General features: G+C 37.6%; 1 protein-coding gene across 1 annotated transcript in view; it reads left to right on the top strand.

Annotated features, from left to right (window-relative positions):
* The first annotated feature begins 2255 nt into the window (after positions 1-2255).
* Positions 2256-26508, top strand: part of TRAPPC3L (trafficking protein particle complex subunit 3L) — a 45096-nt gene continuing 20843 nt past the window's right edge. The window contains exons 1-3 of the mRNA XM_056125310.1: positions 2256-2297; positions 6066-6163; positions 13011-13110. Of these exons, the coding sequence (XP_055981285.1) occupies positions 2256-2297; positions 6066-6163; positions 13011-13110 (240 nt within the window). The remainder of the gene's footprint in view (positions 2298-6065; positions 6164-13010; positions 13111-26508) is intronic.

Here is a 26508-nt window from a genome sequence, read left to right as displayed (position 1 = left end):
GGAAGAGCTGACTTTTTCTAATTCCCTCATCGTTTCCTGATTCTCAGAGTGAACCTGTTGCTACCGTACTCTGAAACTGATTCCTATGCCACCTTTCCCCTCCCAATAAGGACATAAGCAATATTTTCTTAGGGAATCTTTCCTCCAAAACCAAAATTGATCCCAAAATGGATCCAGCAACTTGCTTTTAACTTCACCTTAGCAGCGTTTGTCACTCTACTTCTAAAATAGTTTGCTCTAACATAATTAGACTGTATGCGGCAGGAAAAAACAACCAAGCCTTTTATCTAATGTAGAGTAAACAAACTTAACCAAACCCCTCCTTGTTGCCTGCTATTCAGTCAATAATCAATAAATTTCTTTCTTTTATAATTTTTAGTTTGTAGGCTTGCTCAGGGTATTTCCAGTTTAGTGTTAAAGAGTTGTTCTCAGTAGGGCTAAGGGTATTATGTAGTGGTGCAACCAAATTTAGGACCTCACACAAGCAAAGTAAGTTGCTCTAACATTGAATTGCACTCCCAGAAATTGAACTAATTTTTCTTTCTCTCCTTCCATCCCCCTTCCTCCCTCCCTCCCTCCCCATCTTTCTTTCCCTCCCTCCCTTCCTCCTTCTCTTTATCCATCCCTTTCCCCTTTTTCTTTCTCTCCTTCCTTCCTTCCTTCCTTCCTTCCTTCCTTCCTTCCTTCCTTCCTTCCTTCCTTCTTTCTGTCTTTCTTACCACACCCAGAAGTTCTCAGTGCTTGCTCCTGGCTCTACTCTCAAGGATCACTCTGTGTAAAACAAGTACCCTACACTCTGTACTAACTCTAACCCTTGAACAAGCTCTCTGACTTCTAGATTTCTATTTTATAAATCATAATTACCATAATACTGGAAAATATATCTATTATATTTACATTTAAATTATATAAAAATATAAGAGTAACATTATAATTAATCTGTAGCTAAAAGATACCCCCAGCCCCATGACAAAGCAAACTGTATTTTCTGAGAATGAAACTTAGAACATATGTGCTAATACAAAGACCTCTAATATTGTAGGATTCCTTTAATATCTTTAGCTATAAGAATAATTTATAGTAATTAGTATTTATATAGTGTATTATAGTGCATTATAATATGTTTTATAGTGCACATTATCTCTTTGATATTCACAATTATTCTGAGGTGGGTATTATTATTTCCAATTGGTGATGTGGAAACTGAACCATAAAGCAATAAAATGGCTTATCCGAGGTCACACAGCCAGTAATGGTGTAGGTGCAGCTTAGTTTGAGCCTCCCAGATCTTTAAAGGTTCTTTCAACTACGACATACTCCTCTTCAAAGTCGTCAGAAGTCTGTCACTTTGTAGAAAGAATTCTCCAGAACAAAGAGGGATAATTGACTCAAGCTGTGAGAAGTAGTAAACTGCTTTCACAAACTAAATTTTATACTTTTCCATTTAGAATTCCTTTGACTCTCAAGCACCTGCAGTTGTCAAGATCCGAGGATTTTAATGTTTTATCTTTAAATATCTATATTTAAAGAGAACTTTCAATAGGTAGCATCTCAAAACTGCAAAGTGGATGCCAAGAGCTTGCCTTCTCTGCCAGAATCATGAATTATTAAACTACAGAACACCCTTTTTTTCAGCAACAGTTTTATAAGAAAACACCAGCACCCAAAATCTTCTATTTCTTATGATTTCATCTTATGGGGGAAAAGTATTGCAGATATATTTAAATTTTATAATCACGTTAAATGGGGGATGTAATACCCATTATTTAGGGGGTAATGTAATACCCATTAGAGTTGTTGATTAGATTTGAATTGCTAGACACTAGAGATTGCTGATCCTGTCTCAGATTCATACAACAATCAATACAAAGACTGAATAATGCTAACATTTAGATCTGTCCTGAATTATGAAGGTTTCTGTTTGTGATTTTGAAACAATGCATTGGCCGGAGCACAAAATACCACTCATATACTCCCTTGGGCTAAAGAATTTTCAGTAGCTGGTGCTTTTGGCTCGACTTCCCACTGTTCTGTTTTTACAACTCATCCTCCCCAGTGAAGCAGCATTTGATTGGAGACAAGTTGTATCCATAAGACCATCCAGTTTATGATGGTTTTCCTCTTCGGTTAGCAAAGAGCAAAGACTGTAGAACGCAAAACTAGCACTTGTGTGTCAAAACAGGAGCAACTTGAAGAAAACAAGTACAGGCAAAAGAAGAGAAATTGAAGATCATTTTCTTCATCTATCGACTAATATGTCTCGCCCTACACACAGAAGACCAGAATACCATAAAATAGTAAGGCCTTTTTTTTTTAAAAAAAAAGTTATCTCAAGGAGACACTTTTCTATTAAAGAGATAATGCTTTCTTAAGTGATTTTTAATTTATTTTGAAATGTCATTATGTGTAGACTTTCAGTCTACATATAAAAAAAGTGAATGTTTAGTGGAGTGAATCATGAATGATCCTTTGGGAACAGTTGAATGATTGCTTATATACTGTATCAGAATTTTCAGTTACTTATAAATCTGCATATTGGGTCTTCATTTCTGATTAATCATAGCTTTAAAGGCTAAATGTTTTTTTCTGAAAGGACATATGAAAAGAGTAGTAATGCTTTTCATTTCAGATTTGTAACTTGCTATATTCCAAATTTTATTAAGGAGTATATTTTTTATGTATATAAAAGAGTAGATTTTATGTTAAATAGAAATAGGTTATCAAAAAGTCAGTAAAAAATGAATGGCTTTAAAAATACAGTTCAGCTTTTAAAATCTATGTGTTTTCCTCATTTGTTAGGTGCTGCTATCCTCTTTATATCTTCCAAATTCAGGTTTTTTGTGTGTGGTTTGATTTTATTTCTGAGCCACACCCAGTGATACTCGGGCCTTATTCCTGAGACTGCACTCAGGGATCACATATGATGGGGCTCAGGGGACCATGTGGAGTATGGGATCGAACCCTGGGTGAGTTGTTATACTGTCACTCTGGCCCTAAATTCAGTTATTTAAAACAATGATTTGTAGATTAAATTCAGACAACTATTGTTTAATCCTTTCATATCATAATTTAGTCATTTAGAAGTCATAGGTGTGAAAACTCATTATTAAGCTAAAGATTCTATTGTTTCAGAAGCTTTATGGATATTTCATAAAAATAAGCAATTTCAGTCATGGACACTTAAAATTTTTATGATTATTTTGAATACTCAGTTGGAAATGTCTGAAGATGCTCCCTCTGACACTCTAGGATCTAAATTTATTTTTGTGTGGGTCTCTGAAATGTTTTTTTAAAAAATAAACTATACATAGTTTACTTTATTTAAAAAGCATTCAAACACATTTTTATCCTTATATACCCAAACCACTGTAAATAATAGTGTTCTATTTCTCATATATAGAAAACATTTTTATTATTTTTAAGAACTAGAAGGAAAAGTTTATGTTAAACTTCTTGTGATCAGTGGTGTGGATTTGAGTATCATCTGGGTTTGGATGTGAAATAGAATGAAAAACTGTCCTTAATGGGCATTGAACTTGAAATCTGACTATAACTAAAATATCATTATTCACCAATAAGAGAGAGGTACATACAGAAAGAGACAAAGGGAAAGGTCATTACTGCAATTTGGTTTTAATTACATAAGTTGACTCAATGCAAAATTTATGCCTTACAAGTAGCGTAGAATTTTATCTCCTTTTCTTTTTTCCCAAATGATTTTGTTTTACTGACAATAGCAACAATGATATTATCTGTGTTTCTGTCTCTCCTTCACTTTTGCTTCTTTCGTGCTGTGATAGTGGCACATGTTAGTAATCTATCTTCTGCTATGTCTCCCTAGATGTTTTGCAGTTATTCAGGTATTTCATGTATAATTTAAAAGACACTTTTTGGGATTTATAATCAGCTTCTCAAAAAAGTTTAAATAATAACAGAATTAAAATTAAATACATGATGACACTTTAGTGATTAGTTTAACAATGTTTATTTCAAGTCACATTTCACAATCCTTGTTTTCTAGTTTCAATATTAATATTCTCTCTAGTTTCTTATATCTAATGGTACTTATAAGTGACACTAATGTAATGTTAATGTTTAACATATATTCTATGTGCATTTTTTATATTTTTATTTATACTTTCAACAAGAGTTGCATCTATTTCTTCCACATACTATTCAAATTTCAACTATATAAAACTTATTTAATTACAATAAATATTCTACCTGACTACTTGTCATGATTCAAATCTGTTTACAAGGGAGCAAACACAACTAGGCAAATTTCGGAAGTATTTAGATCAAAATTATCTAACATTGAGGGCTGAAGCGATAGTATAATGGGTAGGGCACTTGCCTTGTATGCTGCCAACCCAGGTTTGATCCATCACACCTGATGTGGTCCTCCAGCCCCTCATTGCAGAACCAAGATTAAGTCCCAAATATTTCTGGGTGTGCCCCCCAAACAAACAAAAGAAACTAAATCTAGTATTTTACAAAAGTCACTTTGTTGACAAAAACAATTTTATTGGTTTGTCAAGTCACTTCTAACCATGTTTTTAAAAAAAATCATTAAATACATATTTTCTGTCCATATTATTCCCCACTGTGTTAGGCCCCCCGGGTCTGGAAGTAAGGATTGCTCTTCTAACATGGATTCTTCATTTCATTTCACCTTCTATGAAAATACAAGATTATGTACAAAATGAGATTATTTTCAGCAGTGGTTCCCCTTCCTACACACAAACTTCTACTCTAAACAGTATACCTTCTTCTATGTGCTTCTTAGTCAATATATTAGAGAGAAGCTTGCAGTCTCTGTCTCTTTCCTGACTCTGCCAGTTGCTGGCCAACTTAGCAAGTCATCCATTCCTCCTGAGGCTTCATTCCCTCCACTGTAGGACTGAGAGCAGTCCTAAAAGCTCCTTTTTTCTAAATATTATTCCTTAACAAAAGTAAAACAAGGATTTTTAAAAAATGGATTGACTGAATACTTTCTGTTCTTCAAATTTTTCAACCTACTTATGCTAATTTGTGGCCTGGAGCGATAGCACATTGGGTAGGACATTTGCCTTGGGTCTACCCAGGCTCGATTTCTCCACCCCTCTCAGAGAGCCCGGCAAGCTACTGAGAGTATTTCTGCCTGCACGGCAAAACCTGGCAAGCTACCCATGACGTAGTCCGTATGCCAAACGCAGTAACAATAAGTCTCACAATGGAGACGTTACTGGGCCCGCTCGAGCAAATCGATGAACAACGGGAGGACAGTGTTAACTATGCTATTTTAGACCTAAATTATTCTAGCTTAGTTTCATTTTTAATATATTCCAAAATCTAGGGGATATTTTGGAGAGTTCTAGGGAAATGTGAATTTTCCTTTTTTCTCTTAGTATAAAGAAAAACAAAATCTCACAAATTGGCTTCCACAGTTAAATTCATCATTATGGTCTCTTTGGAAGATCTGGAGCTTATTAAGGATTGTGTAGACTCATAAGACATCTCATTCAATTATTTCTTATAACTAAATCATGGTCGGCATATACCAAGGACATTCTAGAACAATAAGAATTTATAGATATAGGCTTGTTATTTTTTAGGGCAAAAAACCCACCAAACAAACAAAAAAAGCCTCTTCTTCCATGAAATTGTGTTGCAGGTTATATAATATAAGTAAATGCATAAGAAATTAACTTTATTCTGTAACTCCTCATTCACTTACTCTCCAGCAATGTTTCCAAATGTGGATTCAATATCTATGCCAGAGTGGAACTGTTTCAATTATTAGAAAAAAATCAAGAGAAGATCAGAAAACAGTTTTTAACAATGAAGCTTGGTTTTAAAAATATTTAGGGTCAGAGATAGTACATTAGGTAAGTATGAGATGTACCAGGGATTTCCTCTTCCCCGCAGCACATGTGGTTGGGCCCCAGAGACCCACCAGGAGTGATCCTTGAGAAAAAAAAAACAGGATTAGGTCTCCAAGCAATACTGGGTGCAGTCCAGCCCTGTCCTCCAAAGAGGAAATATATACTTTACCTATAAAATAAAATCATCCTTATTTCCTACAGAACAAAGATCTCTTTGTCCTCACCTATGGAGCTCTGGTTGCCCAACTTTGTAAGGATTATGAAAAAGATGAAGATGTAAATAAATATTTAGATAAAATGTAAGTATATGCCTTTCATTCATATGAAATTCATATGAAATACTTCATTCTATCTTAACATTCTCTGCATTTTGTTTGCATTTAATGACTATTTTTGTTCAATTTCACCAGTTCTTCTCCAGAATATGTTTATAGATGAACACAGTTTCTTTCAGCTTCTATTTGGGCTAATGTTATAATAGTATGAAATCCTATTTGGGCTAAAAGTATGAAATCTCCAACCATGAAGATTAAGTTTGAAATTTTCTGGTATTAGAAATTATTTCTTTGTTAATTGCTTATCTGAAATTTAATGTTGTTAGTTATTACATTTCTTTCTATTCAGAATTTTGTTCTGGCATAACATTCTGACATGAATAGATATTTACATAAATGAAGACCAATTGTGGAAGGATATGCAAAAAATCCCTGTTGATAAAGAGAATCAGGAGACTAGGAATAAGGAATAGAAGGGAGCTTTACATTTTCTTGTTTAGTGCTTTTATTATTTGAATGCTTTTATCATTAATATGCTTTCCTTTTAAGACCTGCTAAATAGGAATGAGGAAGATAGTTCAAAGGCTTACAGCATAAGCTTTTCATGCTAGAGGCCTAGCACCCACTCTTCCACCCCCTCATCCCTCCACACACCCATCACTGAGCCAGAAGCAGCCACTGAGCATCATCACCTGGTGTGGTCTAACAAACACAAAACAAACAAAAAGCCATATTAAATATAAAAGCACACCTTCCTTTATCAATAAAGCCCATTATTCTTATATTTATTAATAGAGTTTCCTCTTGCCTTTTAATTTTGTCAGAATAATTATGATTTTCAGGTTATTGTCCAATAAGAAAGTGTGTTTATACTTTGAACCTCTTGATTAGAGATATTAAAAAGGACTTTAATAGGAAATAACTAAAAAAAATACTGAAAAAGAAGACTTAAATAGATTAAAAGAAAAATTAAACCTAGTTCAGAATTTTAAGACTTTTTAAAAATAGATTAATTATGTTTTCAGTGGAGTACAGAAAAGAAACAAAGAAAACTTGAAAATATTTTTAAAACCCTTAATTTCTCATGCTTATGTCTTTTTTTAGTTGTAAGCTCTTATTTATTGTTCTGTGAGTATTTTGGTCCATAAAGGTAAAAGGTAAAGGCCCTCCCGTTGATCGTCGATTTGCTCGAGCGGGCCCAGTAACGTCTCCATTGGAGACTTTGTTGTTACTGTGTTTGGCATATCGAATACTCTCGGTAGCTTGCCGGGCTCTCCGAGAGGGGCAGAGGAATCGAACTCGGGTCGGCCATGTTGGCCGCTTGTAAGGCGAATGCCCTACCGCTGTGCTATCGCTTCAGCCCATGAAATGGTTTATTTTATTTATTTGATTTCTTTTAAAGACTAGTAATATGTCCTCAGCCAAACTTTGGGTTTTTTAAAAATAAACCTTTTATTGAGGTATTGTGATTACAATAGCATTAACGGTGGCTTCATGCATACATTGTTCCAAAGACATATTGGATACTGAGTCCACGATTCCCTACACCAAGTCCCAAAGACCCCTCCTTCTTAACACCCCAAGCCCCTGAAGCTTCAATCTGAGGACCAGTTCTGAACTGTGGAAAGTATTTAAACTCTTTTATTTATGTCACACTTCAAACATGCTGAATAGTATTTCTAGGGGTTATAGCATTTTATTTAATGCTACATTTGCATTTTTTGTGTGGAACCACTATAGAAAATAAAAAACTTACTTGACTAAAAAAATCTTTGATTAGATACACGAGGCTCGGTTCTAATAAATTCATATTTATATTTATATTTAATATGATTCTGATATTAAATCACAAACTTGGCCAAGAGCATTGATTCATTCGAATGCCTAACAACCCAAATCAGACGTTTACATTTGAATAAGATGTGACTCACTGCCTGCAGTTTCTATCTTCTTTGTCTACGCACCAACATCTCATTATGATGAAAGAGAAATCGAGAAGTTCTACATGGAGCTAGAGAAGTTCTATAAAGAAGACCACACCTTCTACAAGATCATTGTGGGTGATTTTAATGCCAAGATAGGACCGAGAAGATCAGCTGAAGAACTTCACATCGGGACCCATAGCCTAGAATGGAACGAACAGGGTGAGAGACTGTCTGAGTTCATCATGTCCACCAAGACCATTCATGGTAACTCACAGTTCCAGAAGGCAGAATCTAAACAATGGACATGGGAGTCTCCCGGTGGACGATTCCACAATGAAATAGACCACATCATATTCAATCGACGGTTTTGCCTGACTGATGTAGCTGTTGTCCCAAAATTTCGAACGGGATCGGACCACCGTCTCCTTCGTGCAAAATTCTACTTCACAGAGCGGGGAGAAAGGGCTGCAAAGTTCAAAAAGAGAACTCCCAGAATGACCACCAACTGGGAACTCTTTGGTACCATTGCGGCAACATGGGAAGATGCCATTGTTGACAACATTGACAAGGAATACGATCGACTGGTTCAGCACCTCCATGAATGTGCGAGGAACGCCAAGAGAGAGATAGCCACAAAAAATCGCCTATCTTCGAAAACTCTTGAGCTAATTCGCCAACATGGTTTGGCGCATGCCTCAGGCAACCTGAAGCTGACGTCCGAGCTTGCAAAGCAGTGCAGAGATGCGATCAAGGAAGACCTCAAAGAGAGAAGAGCAGAAGTACTGGTAGATGTGGCAGAAGCCGGGAAAAGTATTCGTAAAGCCCGCCTGTCCTTCGCCAACTATAAGACCAAGATGACTGCCCTCCGACGTCCTGATGGATCCATCACATCCTCCAGAACGGCAATGGAGAAGATTATCCATGACTTCTACTCAAATCTCTTCGATAGCCATGTCCACTTGCCGACATACCAAATTCCACAGGATGGGTATGTCGTTCCCAACGTTCTCCCTTCCAAAATCCGACACGCCATTTCGTCGGTAAAGAAACAAACAGCACCCGGCCCAGACAAGGTCAGACCTGAACACCTGAAGAACCTGCCGTCAGTACTCATCAATACACTGGCTCGGCTCTTCACTCGCTACCTGTCTGAATGCAAGGTTCCGTCCCAATGGAAAACCAGCAGGACCGTACTACTGTTCAAGAAGGGAGACATCCATAACATTGGCAACTATCGCCCGATCTGCCTATTGTCTGTCATCTACAAGTTGTTCACTCGAGTCATCCTAAATAGGATTAGCAGAACACTGGATGAAGGACAACCATGCGAGCAAGCCGGGTTCCGCAAAGGATTCAGCACCATCGACCATATCCACACAATAACCAAGCTCATTGAGGTTTCTCGGGAGTTCAAGATGCCGCTCTGTTTAACGTTCATTGATTTAAAGAAGGCCTTTGATTCTGTTGAGACGGAAGCGGTCATTGAAGCCCTAGCCAATCAGGGCATTCAAGCCCAATACATCAGGATCCTCCATGAGCTGTATTGCGGATTCACTACCAGGATCTCACCATTCTACAAAGAAGTGATCGTTGATGTCAAGAGAGGGGTGCGGCAGGGTCATACCATTTCACCGAAACTCTTCAGTGCCATCCTCGAGAACATCATGCGACGACTGGAATGGGAAGGAATGGGAGTGAAGATAGATGGTCGGCAACTACACCACCTCCGCTTCGCTGATGACATTGTTTTAATAACACCAAACATCAGCCAAGCGGCACAAATGCTGGCCGACTTTGACCGTGAGTGTGGAAAGGTAGGACTACAGCTGAATCTTACGAAGACAATGTTTATGAGAAACAGCCTTGTTCCTGACGCCCCATTCTCTCTCAACGGAACAACCATCTCCGAATGCAACAGCTATGTGTACCTAGGTCGAGAGGTCAACATGACAAATGACCTGGCACCCGAGCTGCGCAGGAGGAAGAGAGCGGCTTGGAACACCTTCAAGAACGTCGAAGAAATAGCTTAGAGGACGAAGAACCTCTGGCTCCGGGCACATCTCTTTGATTCCACTGTTCTTCCTGCATTAACATATGCCTCAGAGACCTGGGCCCTACGCAAACAGGATGAGAATGCTATTCAGTTCTCCCAAAGAAGAATAGAAAGAGCTATGCTTGGAATATCACGTTTCACTCAAATGAGAGAGAGAATCCGGAGTTCTGACATCCATCGACGATCAAGAAGCAGGGACGCTGTCTCATATGCCAAGGTGTCGAAAATCAGATGGGCTGGTCACGTAATGAGATTTAAAGACGACCGCTGGACTAGAGCTGTTACCGACTGGATTCCACGGGATGTCAAAAGACCGCGTGGCCACCCACCTTCCAGATGGTCAGACTTCTTCGTCAAGATCATGAACGATCGGTTTGAGGCCCTTCATGTTCCCGGAGCGAACAGATGCCATTGGGCTACACTAGCACGCGACAGGGACAAATGGAGACGTTACTGGCGCCCGCTCGAGCAAATCGAGGACTAACGGGAAGTTAAGTGATTAAGTGATTAAGTGATGATTCTGATGGAGTGATAGCACAGCGGTAGGGCGTTTTCCTTGTGCGCTGCCAGTCCAGCCCAGCTGAGTTCGATTCCTCTGCCCCTCTTGGAGAGCCCGGCAAGCTACCAAGAGTATCTCGCCTGCACAGCAAAGCCTGGCAAGCTACCTGTGACGTACTCAATATGCCAAACACGGTAACAACAAGTCTCAAAATGGAGATGTTACTGGGTCCACTCGAGCAAATCGATGAACAATGGGAGTTCAGTGTTTTTTTTATTATTCTGATAATAGTATCTTATATTTTTAATTTTATATATAAAATATTTGCTTTGTAGAAACATGCCCTTTGATCAAGAAAGTACGTGTGTGTGTATACATATATATATTACTGACCATAATTTTCTGACTTTCCATCATGGTTATCATTTCTAATGACCAGAACTATGGATATGCATAGTGTAGAGAATGTTGGAAGCATTTTTAAAATCCTGGTACAACTGTATTTGTAAAAATAGCATTCTGTTATTTTCAGTTGAATATCCTGGTTAAAATTACAAAACTGTTTTTCTTGAAAATTATAAAGCTAAGTGGAACATTTCAATCATTCAGAAATATAAACAGACTAGTTCAAAAGTTTAATGAATTAATGATCTCTCTGGTATCAGTTCTGGTTATCCTATCAAACCCTCAGTCACCAAATCTTCCCTCTTTTTGAACTGTCATGTCTTTTCTATAAACTGCCATTCTGTCTGTCAGAACATCCATAGGTTTATCTATATCCTTTCACTTTTTACCTGAAGCTATGAAATTAAAAAGACAATTTTATGCTGGTAGTTTTGTGAAATCAGTCTTCTCATTTCCATCATGAGATACCATTTTCTTAAGACTGGAAAAATAATGCAGGTTCGGATACTTGCCTTTCTGAAATTGACCCCATTTCCATCCAAAGACTGCATATGATCCCTTGAGTACTTCCAGAAGTGATTCTAAGCAAAAAAAACAAAAATAATCTCTGGGCACTGATAGGTGTAACCCACTCCCTACCCCGCCCCCCACCACCCTTTCTCTCTACCAAAGCTCCTATTTCCTTAATCAATTTAAATCTTTAGGTTTATCTTGTTGAAGGTGTCTGTTCAGCAATCCTGGTCACAGATTCAGTTGTATTATTATATTTCAATAAAATGCTATCATAATTGTACGTGAGTTACTACTTACTTACTTGCTAGAGTAGAACTACAAAAAAATACAAACACCCTCTTGCGAGTTCCATAGATTCAGTTTCTTGGAATGAAACATGAATTTTCCACATCTCACTGTTTTCTTTGCATTGAATTTCAATTCTGACTGCTAAAACTACCAGTGGTAACATAAACTGATTTCTCTATTCCCTTCTTTCCTTCCTCTAGAGTCAATCTCAGATATACCTGCCCTGCTACCATAATATTTATACCAAAATAATAAAGATCCCAGATACTACATTTGTAACAGACACGTTAACTAGACCCTTTCTGTTTGTGTTATTGGGCAAAGATGAGGAATTAAATTTACTGTGAGAGACATTGGGCTGGAGCGATAGCACAGCGGTAGGGCGTTTGCCTTGCACGCAGCCAACATGGCTGACCCGAATTCGATTCCTCTACCCCTCTAGGAGAGCCCGGCAAGCTACCGAGAGTATCTCGCCCTCACGGCAAAGCCTGGCAAGCTCCCCGTGACGTATTCGATATGCCAAACACAGTAACATCAAGTCCCACGATGGAGATGTTACTGGGCCCGCTTGAGCAAAATCGATGAACAACGGGAGAACTGTGACTGTGAGAGACATTAGACTGCACATACCAACATCCTTTAGTTTTAATTTCCACTGTCAAGTTTGATCCAACCTTTATTAACCTTTATACCACTAAGACTCTACTACTTGTGAGATACTAGTTTTATTTCCTAGATGTGGTGCTCTCTGTTTCCATGATCTGTGGAAACAAATAAAGGAACCATTACCAAATAGTTATTGACACATTTGGTTTAAATTGTTACTAGTGTCAGTGGTACATAGAAGAATCTATTCTAAAGCAGCACTGTAGCACTGTCCTCCCTGTTGTTCATTGATTTGCTGATTTGCTTGAGTGGGCACCAGTAACATCTCCATTGTGAGACTTGTTGTTACTGTTTTTGGCATGTCAAATAGCCACGGGGAGCTTTCCAGGCTCTGCCATGCGGGTAGGATACTCTTTGTACCTTGCTGGGCTCTCTGAGAGGGACGGAGGAATCGAACCTAGGCTGACTGCATGCAAGGCAAATGCCCTACCAGCTGTGGTATCGCTCCAGCCCTATTCTAAAGAACTGACTTCAAATTACTCAGACATTGTTTTTAGACCATACTCTTTCTTGGATTCACAGGGGATATGGCATTGGAACACGTCTGGTAGAAGACTTTTTGGCCCGATCCTGTGTAAGAAGATGTCATAGTTATTCAGAAATTATAGACATAATTGCTCAGGTAAATGCATTTTAAAGGACTGTCTATAAATTTTTAAAAAAACATTTTATTTTTCCTAAGTCTGATGGTTACTCAAAGTGAACAGATTCATTATTCATTATTAGGCGTAAGAGAGAGGTTGCAGACAAAATTTCACTTTATTTAAGCACAGAGATAAAGCTGTTGTGAACAGAAATCAATGCTTTCAGGCATTTAAGCATCTATGGATTTTTCTGACCACAAAGAATGTGTGAAGCATTTTTTGTCCATTGGAAAAAAATGTTTTAATAAGATAAAAAAAATGGAGTATAATAAAAAATGTGCAAAAAGTTAATTAATTTTCTTTTATAATAATTTTACCACATGGGAGAGCATACTCTGCTTGTCTCAGAGAATATTGCTGTATCATTCCCTGCACCCCAACAAAACAATGCTTTTACAGGAAAAAAATTTAGCTTCCTATAGATGTTTATATTCTAATAATGTCACAGCCCTCAACTATGAATCTATCAACTTAGACTCTTCTGAAGTAACTTAAATTTATTAGATACAAAATTAGGTCACAAATCCTTGGCCAGGATTCCTTTCATCTTTGGGTTCACAGTTATTAACTTATAGTTGTTATTTTGCGAAGACCTAGGAACTTTTGTGCTTGTGAAATATTTATGAGGATAAGTATTTACTGTCTCTTGATTCTCACAACTGAAAGTCAGTCTCATTCTTTTGATGTTTTTTGTTGTTGTTGTTGTTGTTGTGCCACAATTGACTGCGCTCAAAGATGCTCCTGGTAGGGTCAGGGGGCCATATGGGGTGCCGTGTTTCAAACCCAGGTTGGCCATGTGCAAGGCAAGTTTCCTACCCATTGTACTATCTCTCCTGCCCCTAATAGTCAGTCTCATTCACTTTTCTCCAGTGTTTAATATTGCTAAATATTGCCAAACTGACTTTTCACATAAATAAAATTATAGTTTTACAGTGTTTTGTGATTCTAAATTCAACTGTACCAAATATATTCTTTTGTAATATACTTTAGAGTTTCCCCACGAAAAGACAGAGTAGAAATTAGGTTCCCATTTTTTAGATAAGAAAATCACAGGAAAAAACATGATAGAACTGAATAATATTCCATGTAAAATTATATATTCCAAAAACACAGTCCAGGCACCAGAGAGATAGTATAGTACAGGATGGATTGCCTTGGAAGAGGTCAATCCTGGTTTGATTCCTGGAACCCCATATTGACCCCCAAGCCCACCAGGAGTGATTCCAATCCCGAAGCACAGAGCCAGGACTAAGCATTGAGCAAAGCTGTGTGTGACCCAAAACCAGAAACAAAAACAAAACGGAAACACAACCCAACTATATATGTTATTATTTACCATTATTATTACTTTTTGCTCGAAAAAAGGTAAAGGCCCTCCCGTTGATCGTCGATTTGCTCGAGCGGGCCCAGTAACGTCTCCATTGGAGACTTTGTTGTTACTGTGTCTGGCATATCGAATACTCTCGGTAGCTTGCTGGGCTCTCCGAGAGGGGCGGAGGAATCGAACTCGGGTCGGCCATGTTGGCCGCTTGTAAGGCGAACGCCCTACCCGCTTTAAAAGAAAAAAAAACAGCACAGCGGTAGGGTGTTTGTCTTGGGCGCAGCTGCTGGCGGAGCCGGTTCGATTCCTCTGCCCCTTTGGGAAAGCCCAGCAAACTGCCGAGAGTATCTCGCCCGCTCGGCAAAGCCTGGCAAGCTACCCGTGACACATTCGATATGCCAAACACAGTAACAACAAGTCTCATGATAGAGGCGTTACTGGGCCCACTAGAGCAAATTGATGAACAATGGGAGGACAGTGACAGTGACAGATTATTACTTTTATTATTACATGACTAGTGAGTTATGTGATTAAAGTTACAATATGGGTCTTAAGTCTTAAAGGAGTGAGTTTTTTATACTGCTAAACATTTAAAAATATTTTTAAATTTAAATAATATAACTATAAACTTTAAGCAGTATTTTAAAAATTAAATCATTTTTCACTAAGTCAGTTTTGTGACTGACAATACTATAAAATACTAGCTATCTTTATCAAAAGTAAATAGTTGAAATAAATGTTAATGATTGTGTTTAACTTTGGGGTTTTAAAATGCTGCTGGAATTTCGATAGAATTTATTTGATATGTATTTATAAACATGAATGTAGATGTCTTTGAACAGTATATACATTTGTACAATGTTGTTTTCCAGTCTATAAAAAAAGGGAAAGTTTTATTTGTTTATTGTTTACTTCCTTTATCAATATTTTATAGTTTTTGGCATACAAGTTTTTCCAGAGTTTAGTCCTAGGTATTTTTTTCTTTTCTGAAGCTATGTTATTTTATTCTTTTTGTAAATGAAATTTCTTTCTAAATTTCTAACTTTAAATAGTTCATTGTTAGTGTTAGAAGCACAACTGATTTTTGTATGTTGAGTTTGTATCTGCAACTTTACTGAAATTCTTAATTGTAACAGTTTTTTCAGGAATCCTTCAGGTTTTTCTATATAGAAGGGCCTATGATCTGCAGATCATTTTACTTTTTTCCAATTTATATGCTTTTAAAACCTTTTTCTTGCCTACTTTTCTGGATAGGACTTTATTGACTAGAAGTGGCAACGGTAAGAAAATTTACCTTGATGATAGAGGAAATGATTTCTGTTTTTCACCATTGAGTATAACAATGAAGAAAGGACAGTGTCTCCTACACATGGTGCTAAAACTAAACCTATATATTCATGTTCAAAAAATATATGGTCAAACTATTTTTACACTCATCTGTCGGTGCTTTGCTTATAATTACCAACTTTTATTAAAAGGTCTGCCCTTCAGCATTATTGTGACATTAATCCTTGTAAGCACTCTTTATAGGAGGTAGGTGTCAAATGTCACAGCCCCTTGGTTTTATAGACATGAAGATTAAGGTCAAGGAAGTTTATCATAGCCACATGCTGACCTTGAATGATAGCAAAGTCAAGAGTAGGAGCTAATGGTTGTGACTTTTGCTTGTTTACTCTTTCAGACATTATACAGAACATCATTATCATCCTTCTCAAATACTTATATACCATAACCGTCAGAGAAATCACAATATCTGTGCTTGATCTTGAGAAGGAGAGAGAAGGGAAAAGGAAAGAATGCTTTTGAAGATAATTAAGCAAAGAAACCTATGCCCAGAGAAGTTCAGTGAAAGACTGACTTTATACCATGCTTTACAATCTTTTCCTTCTGGAGAAGAATGACAGTATAATTTCAGATCTTAATATTTTCATCTATTTTTCTTAAAGTTGCCTTCTTGGGTATTTCATTACCCCATATAGCAGTTTGAAAAGAAATGCCATGATCATAGTAGAGGAGCTCCCTGATAGAGTATATGCTTCAGCTGAGGAGAGAAAAATCCTCTGACAGATGGATAGATGTCAAATCATTGATTATAAACAAGCAAAAGCAAATCAAAAATGTAAAAAAATTTTAGAAAAAGATCACATTTTACCAAAAGAAGAGATGGTAGGTTAATTTACATTCATCTTCCTACAACATTAAAACACATCCGTTTTTTAAACATGATTCTATCATATCAAAGTCTACTTCTTATGTGATTGACTCAAACAGCAACTTTTTTTGTTTTGTTTTGAGGCACCACTTAGGGGTGGTCAGGGTTTACACCAAATTCAGTTCTCAGAGATCACTCTTGATGTGCTTCGGGGAACTATATAGGATGTCAGAGCTCGAACCCAAATTGGTCATATGCAAGGCAAGCACCCAACCTGCTGTACTAGCTATCCAACCCCTCAAATGGCAATTTTTATTTTATGCATTAGTAATTTTATTTATTAATTATTTTAACAATAAGTATTATTTATTAATTGTTTTAATAATGATTCAACATTATTATTATTTTAATAAATTTTGTTTGTTATTAATCGTTTGGGTTTTCTATAACAGTATTTTAACTGCAGTGTTGCTACACCATGCCCACAACTGTGGAGCCAAGATCCTCCATCCCTTCCACTCCACCCTACACAAACCCTCAGATCATAGTTCTATTGTCCATAACGCAGGGATTTTTTTAAATTGGGGATTCTCTAAAACCCTAATTTGTTTCTTTATACTTTGAAAATGAGTGAAATCATCTGACATTTCTCTTTTTCTTTCTGGTACTTTCCTTAGCATTCCAACAAATTCCAGCCTAGTTTCAACAAGCTGTAAGATATCATCTTTTCCCATAGCTGAGTAGCATTGTATGTACCACAGTTTCCTTTTCCACTCATCTGTTATTGGACTCTTGGGTTGTTTCCAGTTCTTATCAATTATATATAATGCTACAATGAATGTAGAAATACAAATGACCTTTTGGATTAATGTTTTTGTGCTCTTGGGGTAGTTTTCCAGGAGTAAAATTAAAGGATCATATGGATGCTCAGTTATTAACTTTTTGTTAAAGCATCCAATTTATTTTCCAAAGAGGTTGAACCAAGCAACAGTCTCATCAGCACTGAATAAGAGTTCCATTTTTGTCATATCCCTGTCAGTCTTTATTGTTTCCAGAGTTTTTAGTGGAAACCCATATTCACAGTGTGAAATGCTACCTCATTGTCATTTTGATTTACTTTTACCTGATAATCAGTGATGATGAACACTTTCTCCTATGTCTGAACACTTTCCTTTTTATGACATCTTTGGGGCATTTCATTTGTCTCTCCCAATATTCTGGTACTATTAAAATTTTTTTAATTGAATCACTGTAAGATATGCAGTTACAGAGTTGTTCATGATTAAGTTTCAGTCATAATGTTCTAACCCATCCCTCTAGTGCACATTTCCCATCACAATCAATGTCCCCAGTTTCCCTCCCACTACCCCCTCCCCAGCTCTGCCTTACATCCTGCCTGCCTTCTCTCTCTCTCTCTCTCTCTCTCTCTCTCTCTCTCTCTCTCTCTCTCTCTCATTTTTCTTTAAGGCACTGTGGTTTGCAATATTGTTACTGAACGGGTATCATGCATATCACTTTACTTCCTTTCAGCATTCAGTTTTTGTCCAGAGTGATCATTTCCAATTTATCACTTATAGTGCTATTTTTATTTGTTGTGATTGAGTTTTGAGAGTGCCTTATATATTTTGGATATTAGCCCTTTGGTTATGTTTGAATGTTTTCTCACAGTGTGGTGTCTTCATAAGCCTCACTTATTTTGCCGTATAGAAGTGTTTTAGTTTAATGTAGTTCCATTTTCCCATTTGTTTAGTTTTGCTTTTGATTTCTTTACTAATGGCATCATATCATTGAAATGTACTTGTAAGATCTTGGAGAGTCCTGCCTGTGTTTTCCTCAATGTGTTTTATAGAAACAAGCTTGACCATTTTTTTGACCATTTTAAATTAACCATGATGTACAGTATCAGATAGGGATCTAATTTCTGTCTTTGTATGTGATTTTCCATTTTCCCAGGACCTTTTGTTGAAGAGGCTATTCTTGCTGAAGTTCATGAACTAGCCCTTGTCATAAATAAGCTACCAATATATCTGAATGTTTATCTCCGAACTCCCAATTCTAATCCACTGATCTGAGAATTTGTCTTCATTTTACATTATCCAGTTTTATTATTATGGTTTTGCAGAAAATATTAAAACCTGAGAGTGCAGGTAGAGAGATAGCCTAAGGTAAGATGCTGACTGTGCACTTTGCCTACTCCAGAAAGCCATTCACAAATTGTCACCCAGCACCACTAAGAGTGATCCCTGACTACAGCTGGGTGTGCCCCCTCACAAAAAAAATCTTAGTTAATCAAATATATTAATACATGATAAATAACAGTCAAGTAGGATTCATTCATGCTCTCAGGTCAGTGATTTCTGGTTGAAATATTTTCTCTTTTTCTTTCTTTCTTTGTTTCTTACTTTCATTGTTTCTTTCTTCCTTCCCTTTCTCTCTTTCTTTCTTTCTTTCTTACTTTCTTTGTTTCTTTTTTCTCTTTCTCTCTCTCTTTCTTTCTTTCTTTCTTTCCGTCCCTTCCTTCCTATCTATCTTTCTTTCTTTCTTTCTTTCTTTCTTTCTTTCTTTCTTTCTTTCTTTCTTTCTTTCTTTCTGTCTCTCCCTCCCTCCCTTCCTCCCTCCCTTCCTTCCTCTCTCATTCTTTTTTTGCTTCCTCCCTCCCTCTTTACCCCCTCCTTTCCTCTCTTCCTCTCTCTTCCTTCCTCTCCCCCTTTGTCCCTCCTCCCTTCCTTTTGCCCCTATTGTTTTCTTCAATTCAGTAAACAGTTTAATCACTATCTCTTTAAAATCCTCATCTGGGGCAATAGAGAAGCCTGTGCTTGGAATCATTCCAAGGTTTTTGTTGATTAGTAAAGGTGGGTTCCTCTGCTTCTTCACTATGCCTAGTGCTTCAGCTCCCTCCCCAATCAGAAGTCTGGGAAGAGGTCCTGAGTTGGTAAGGGCCAGGGCTGCCTGGACCTAAGGAGTCCAGGGGATTCTCTGCTGAGAGGTGTGGCAGGGACAGGGCTAGCTAATTTGGCACAACTCTGTTCCGTGAGATAAAGCAGCTTCCTAGGTGGGGGGTTGAACATGACTGTCTGGCTTTAGACAGTCCGGGGGGATTCTTACCTGACAGTGACATCAGGGTGGGGCTAACTAACTTGGCATGAATCCATTCCACTGGATGGGTGCTGCCATCACACATGAAGGTTCAGGGGGGGCCGACAATAAATTTTAAACAAGACATAAGAAAAAATTTTTTCCAGAGCATGGTAACATGATCATATATATAAAGCACTTTCCTTCTATGCTGCTATCCTGGATTCAATTCCCAGCATCCTGTTTGGTCCCCCAAATCCACAAGGAATGATTACTGACTGCAAAGTCAGAAGTAACCCCTGAGAAGTATCAGCCACTGTGAATATTACTTGTATTTTTATAGCCACTTAAAATTTTGGTGGCCACCATATATAATATCCTGTCCAATCAGGATATTATAACAAAGGAACTATTTTCATCTGTAAGTGCGACTCCAATTGGCTGGTGGAAAGAAGATGCGGAAGGGAAACCTGATCGTTTTCTCCACAGGGTGGTATTAACTTCCCACAATTGGAGATGCAAAATAAACTGAAAAGTACAATTTTATCTTTTTATTTTGTCCATTCTGCATACTTTATTTTTTATTAAGTCTCCTTGATTTATAAATTTATGCACAGTTAAGTTTTAAGTATGCAATGTTTCCGCACTAATCAATCCCACTACCCTTGTCAAGACCCCTTTACCACTGTCCCAGTTTCTTCTTCCCAAAGCCCAGCCTGGCAGGCACATTTTTTAAGTTTAGTTGTTGTGATTTGGATTTCATGCTTTCTGTGTTGTTGACTCTGCAGTTTGAATTTATAGCCATGCCCCTCTTCTAGATCACAGATGTACCTGAGGCTTTTGAGCCCTGCCCCGTAACTTCCCATTCACTTCTTGCTAACCCCCATTTCTTTTCCTCCCTGTCCATTTCCTTCTTACACTCTTGGGTTAAAAATGGCCACGTTATCTCTTCTTTACTACCTTGAAATTCCCTTGTCCACTTATTCTACACACTACAGATAGATGAGATCATCCTGTGATTGCCCTTTTACTGGCTTACTTCTCTTAACACGATATTCTCTAGTTCCATCCGAGTTGCAGCAAATAGCATGATTTCATCTTTCCTTGCAGCTGTATCATATTCCATCGTGTATAAACCAAATCTTAATAATTCATTCATCAGTCATTGGGTCCATATTCTAGCCATTGTGCTAAGTGCTGCTATGAATAATGGTGTGCATATGTCCTTTTGAAGGAATGTTTTTGTGGCCTGAGTATAGATACACAGAAGTGAAATTGTTGAACTCTACGGCTGCTCAATTTTTACTTTACTGAGAGTGTTCAAACTGTTTTCCATAGGTAAAAATCAGTTTTCAATAGGAAAATTTTTTTGCATACTTTCTGTTGAACAATAAAAATATAAAGCCACTTCCCTTTTTTCTATAAAGGTCTGTATAAAAATATTTGTGTTCTCCTCTCTACCATGCTTATTAAATAGACTGTCTCTGTTATGTAACTATTAGGAGTGCTACTGAATTATGTCATGGACAAGAAACTCAGAACATAGTGGACCAATAACTTGTTCCCTCTTCCCTGGAAGTTCAAGGAAGTGAAATGGAAGGCCTCAAGCTGATTTGGCACTTAAGGCTTCACCATGTGGAGAGTGTATTAGGATCTTAGACTTACTACCTGTGTAACACTCATATAGACTTTATTATTTTTTTAATTTTTTAATCCCTATAAATTTTATTTTATTATTATTATTATTATTATTATTATTATTATTATTATTATTATTTTGCTTTTTGGATCACACCCGGCGATGCTCAGGGATTACTCCTGGCTCATGCACTCAGGAATTACTCCTGGCGGTGCTCGGGGGACCATATGGGATGCTGGGAATCGAACCAGGGTCTGCCATGTTGGCTGCATGCAAGGCAAACGCCCTACCCGCTGTGCTATCGCTCCAGCCCTATTTTATTATTTTTAAAATTTCATTATTGAATCACTGTGATATCGATCTTTACAAAGCTGTTCAAGATTAGGTCTCAGTCATACAGTTTTCCAAGACTCATCCCTCCATCAGTGTACGTTCCTAGCAGCAGTGTTCCTAATTTCTAATTTCTGTCCCATCACCTCCCTCCCCACCCTCAGCCTGCCTTTCTGGCAGGCACTTTCTCTCTCTCTCTCTCTCTCTCCACCCCCATCTCTCTCTCTCTTACTGCCTCTCCCCCCCGCCCCGCCACCCTCACTCTCTCATTTTGGACATTGTGGCTTGCAATACAGATGCTGAAGGGTTACCGGTATATCCCTTTACCTACCTTTAACACTCAGTTCTTGTCCAGCATGATCATTTCCAGACATTGTCATCATTATCCCTTCTCTATCTTACTTACCTTCCATCCTACACACACTTGTGGTTGATTCCAACATTGACCAGTTCTCCTAGACCCTGTTTTCCCTGGCCATGGATATAGGCTTTAAATCAAACAATTCCACGTTCTGAAATGTCCATAGATCTTAATGTACCAAAGAGTGAATTTTTGCATGCAATGCGAAAGGCAAGAGTTACATTGTCAAGATGAGTTGGCAAACATAACATGAAAGAACAACTTTGGCAAAATGAGAAACCTCAAGATTAACTTTACTTAGACCGAGTTTATTATGAATAGAGTGAAATACACCACTCTTCATTTTAATGTTTTAATCCATCCGTGACATACTGTTTTACTGTATTTTGTATCTGATATTCCAAGAATTTTCTTCAGTCCAGCTTATTTTGTATACATGTTTCCAGCCTCCACCTAGCTAGAGCAAAAGAATTTTACAAAGAGTGGCAAAAAATTAGTAGCAGCAATACATAAAAACTTTGATTTAATACTTTATTGTGCATCAAATCAAAAGTGAAGTTATGTTCATTACTGGGATCTTTGACTAACTCTTCTGATCTGTTAGTTTTCAAAGGGAGGGGAAAATTCAGGTATTCTTGGGATTTTTACCAGCATGCCAGACAAACTATCATGTGGTAAACAGTCATTAAATATTGTTGAAGTGATTTAGAAAACACTTGAAAGATCTTTCCACACATATGCACGCTGTTGAACTATGAATTTCTGAACTATGATTCTGTCCAGAAGAGGGCAGTGGTTCACATTTATCTCTAAGGTTCTTACGCCATCCGCTGCCATCCTAACTTTTTCCACTTGCAGAAGCTCTATTATTTCAAACAGTATTTATCACATTGAAAATCCAGTGCTCTAAGTGCCTGGTTGCTTATCATGGCAAATTCACCAGAGTTGAACAGCAACAGAAACTGTACAGGAATATGATTTATTCTCATTAAGAAACAGTGAATGCATCTTGATTTATTTTTTATTCTTTATTTTTGGGTCATATCCAGCAGTGCTGCTGGCTGTGTGCTTTGGGGTCACTTCTGTTGGAGCTTCAGGGGATCATGCAGTGCCAGGAATTAAACCCAGGCTCCCTGTGCAAGGCATATGCTCAGTCCATTGAAGTATCTCTTTGACTCTCATCTTGATAATTTCATTAAAACATTTCTCCCCTCTACACTATTTATATGAGTGTAGAAAATTTAAGGAAAAGGGGAAGTTCCATTCTTGCTCCATTGAGGAGTTCAATTGTGACTTCAAAATGTAAACATGAATTAGGGAATCAAATTACTGGATGTTACATTTCACTTTACAGCTACAATTTCTTCTTGTTTATTTTTAAAATCTTCTGGTTTAAGATCTAAAAAGCATATTGATAGTGCATAACATTTTCATGGTTTCCAAACACATTTATGATAACATTTTTGTTATTTGTAGCTAACTGAAAACAAAAATTGAACTTTTTAAATAAGTAATTTCTATTTATTATGAAAAATTTTTTGAAATGTATTCTATTTTACTAGTCATTTTTCTGTATCTAGTCAGAGAGGCTTATTAAAAGAATATTCTGGGACCCAGAAACAAGGCCTCATAGAACAGAAATGGGAAAATCCTTTAGAAATTCTGTTCTCAGTAGCTAATATTCATAGCTCCCTGCTTTAGTTGTCAACCATTTTGGTGACTCAACTATTCTCTGGTTAATTTTCCCTTACAATTATCCTCTAATATTTTTCTATTCTTTATCTTTTCTCCATCTCAGTACTTCTGCTGCCTCCAGTTTTTGCCAACTCATTGCTTCCGATTGCTTGCTTTTCTGTAGGAATCGTTGGTCTTCTGCACAGTCTTTCAAATCTGACTTTCTTCCTGTCCCTCATTCTAACTCCAAAAAAAAGGGTTTCTCACTGTCAGTTCTATCAGTAGCACTCTGTGGGTAGAACTTCCATGCCAGGTCATTTCCAGACCTAGAGTCAAACAATGGACTAAACAACTGGTCTCTTCAACATCCTATGTTAGCCCATTAAACGAAGTCAGCTCATCAGGGTAATGAGACGCACAACTTGCAACCCTAGGGAATCCTTCAGAGAGAAAGTTGAGAACAAAAAAACTTTCCAAGATTTCTCAAGACTTGCTAAGTATTTGGTATTACCTTATCTTCATGTATGGAAACTTAGCAATAATAATTTATGAATCCTACCTGTGAAACCTCCATTCACTTTAATCATCTCTATCATAGTGTTCATTTTCTTTTGCTTGAGAAAGACTGAAATTTGTGTGTCAAGTAATGCAGTTGGCTCTGTTTCACATGCCAAAGATAAACATTAAAGGAGAGAGAATTATTTTTGTTTTGCATTTGTAGATAAGAATGTTTTTAAAATAATGCTTCCCAGTAGAAAATATCCGGGGGAAATGACATTATATTGTTATTTGAAAGTAAAAAATAATTGTTTTATACCATTATAGTTATAGATGCAAGTCCCTTACTGGATACTGGGAAACCTTGTTTCTTTTTATTCTTCTGGCAGCTGCCTCCCTTCCATGTGTGTCAGCAGTGTCCTGTAGTATCTGGGGTTTGTGTCCTGTTTCTTTAGTTTCTCGTAGCGCTTTCAAGGATCCTAATGTTGCAGTGTGCATCAATTTTCATCTTTTTTTGTTGTTGACTAATATTCCAGTGTTTTTGTTTATCAGTTAATGGACACAGGCTATTTCTTTGTGGTTATTATGAATAATGGGCTGGAGCGATAGCACAGTGGGTAGGGAGTTTGACTTGCAAGTGGCCAACCCAGCCGACCCAAGTTCGATTCCTCCGACCCTCTCGAGAGCCTGGCAAGCTACCAAGAGTATCTCGCCCGTACAGCAAAGCCTGGCAAGCTACCCATGGTGTATTTGATATGCCAAATACAGTAACAACAAGTCTCACAACGGAGACGTTACTGGGCCCGCTCAAGCAAATTGATGAACAACGGGAGGACAGTGCTACAGTGCTACCATTATCAGGCATTTTTCAGGACATTATTCAGAGGAACACTTGGTAGATGGGAGATAATCTACTTCTCTTAGGAAAAATGATGTATACTACAACAGATTGTATTAGATTTTCTTTTGAATTTCTTATAAGAAATTGGAGCCAGTCTTCCAAGTTTTTCTTTGTGCTCTAATCCTACGGGACTACTGCTTTTATTTTCCTTTATCTAAATTCTTTGCAGTCCTTTCTCTTGGCATTTTGTGTTTTTCAAAGAATGTTACCAGAGACAACCTGTATTTTCTCTTTTAAATGTAAAGAGGAGAACTTTCCAGGTGAAATGAGCTTGAGCCAGGGTTTAAATTAGAAACCAGCATATATTGGAGTTTTTTCTTTCACTTAAAAACAAAGACAGTTTTCTCTCAGTGATTCTGTATTTTAGTTATTCACCTCTGTATCCTGATTATCTTTAGATTTCTTTATTTTCTAAACAGTGTACACTTAAAAAAATGCTTTCCCAGGAGTCACCATAATTAAGAATTCTGAGTACATAATCTTAAGTTTAATGTACCCAATACAATGCATACTTTTTAACTGTGTTGACATCATAATCTTATGCAGAAAACAGGGAGGTTTTATTTATTTATTTATTTGTCCTTTGAATGTTTTTTTATTTTATCAGGATGAAAATTAAATCTGAATTTTTAAGTTGCATACACACACACACACACACTCTCTCTCTCTCTACTTAGAGACACAATTCCTTTTTAATTTTATTGAATCACCGTGAGATAGTTATAAGCTTTCATGTTTGGGTTACAATCAAACAATGATCAACACCCATCCCTCCACCAGTGCACATTCCCCACCACCAATATCCCCGGTATACCCCCCTTTCCCACCCTCCCTCTGCCTCCATGGCAGACATGATTCCCCATAATCTCTCTCTACTTTTGTGCATTATGGTTTGCAATACAGACCTTGAGAGATTATCATGTTTGGTCCTTTATCTACTTTCTGCACACATCTACCATCCCGAATGATTCCCCTAGCCATCTTTTTCTTGCCTATCCCTTCTCTATCTATCGCCCGATCTGCCTATTGTCTGTCATCTACAAGTTGTTCACTCGAGTCATCCTGAATAGGATTGGCAGAACACTAGATGAAGGACAACCATGCGAGCAAGCAGGGTTCCACAAAGGATTCAGCACCATCGACCATATCCACACGATAACCAGGCTCATTGAGGTTTCTCGGGAGTTCAAGATGCCGCTCTGTTTAACGTTCATTGATTTAAAGAAGGCCTTTGATTCTGTTGAGACGGAAGCGGTCATTGAAGCCCTAGCCAATCAGGGCATTCAAGCCCAATACATCAGGATCCTCCGTGAGCTGTATTGCGGATTCACTACCAGGATCTCACCATTCTACAAAGAAGTGATCGTTGATGTCAAGAGAGGGGTGCGGCAGGGTCATACCATTTCACCAAAACTCTTCAGTGCC

This window comes from Sorex fumeus, unplaced genomic scaffold (genome assembly GCF_029834395.1).
Source record: "Sorex fumeus unplaced genomic scaffold, SorFum_2.1 ptg000054l, whole genome shotgun sequence".
Lineage (NCBI taxonomy): Eukaryota > Metazoa > Chordata > Mammalia > Eulipotyphla > Soricidae > Sorex > Sorex fumeus.
Note: the sequence above shows the minus strand (reverse complement) of the source record. Positions and strands in the feature narration are given on the sequence as shown.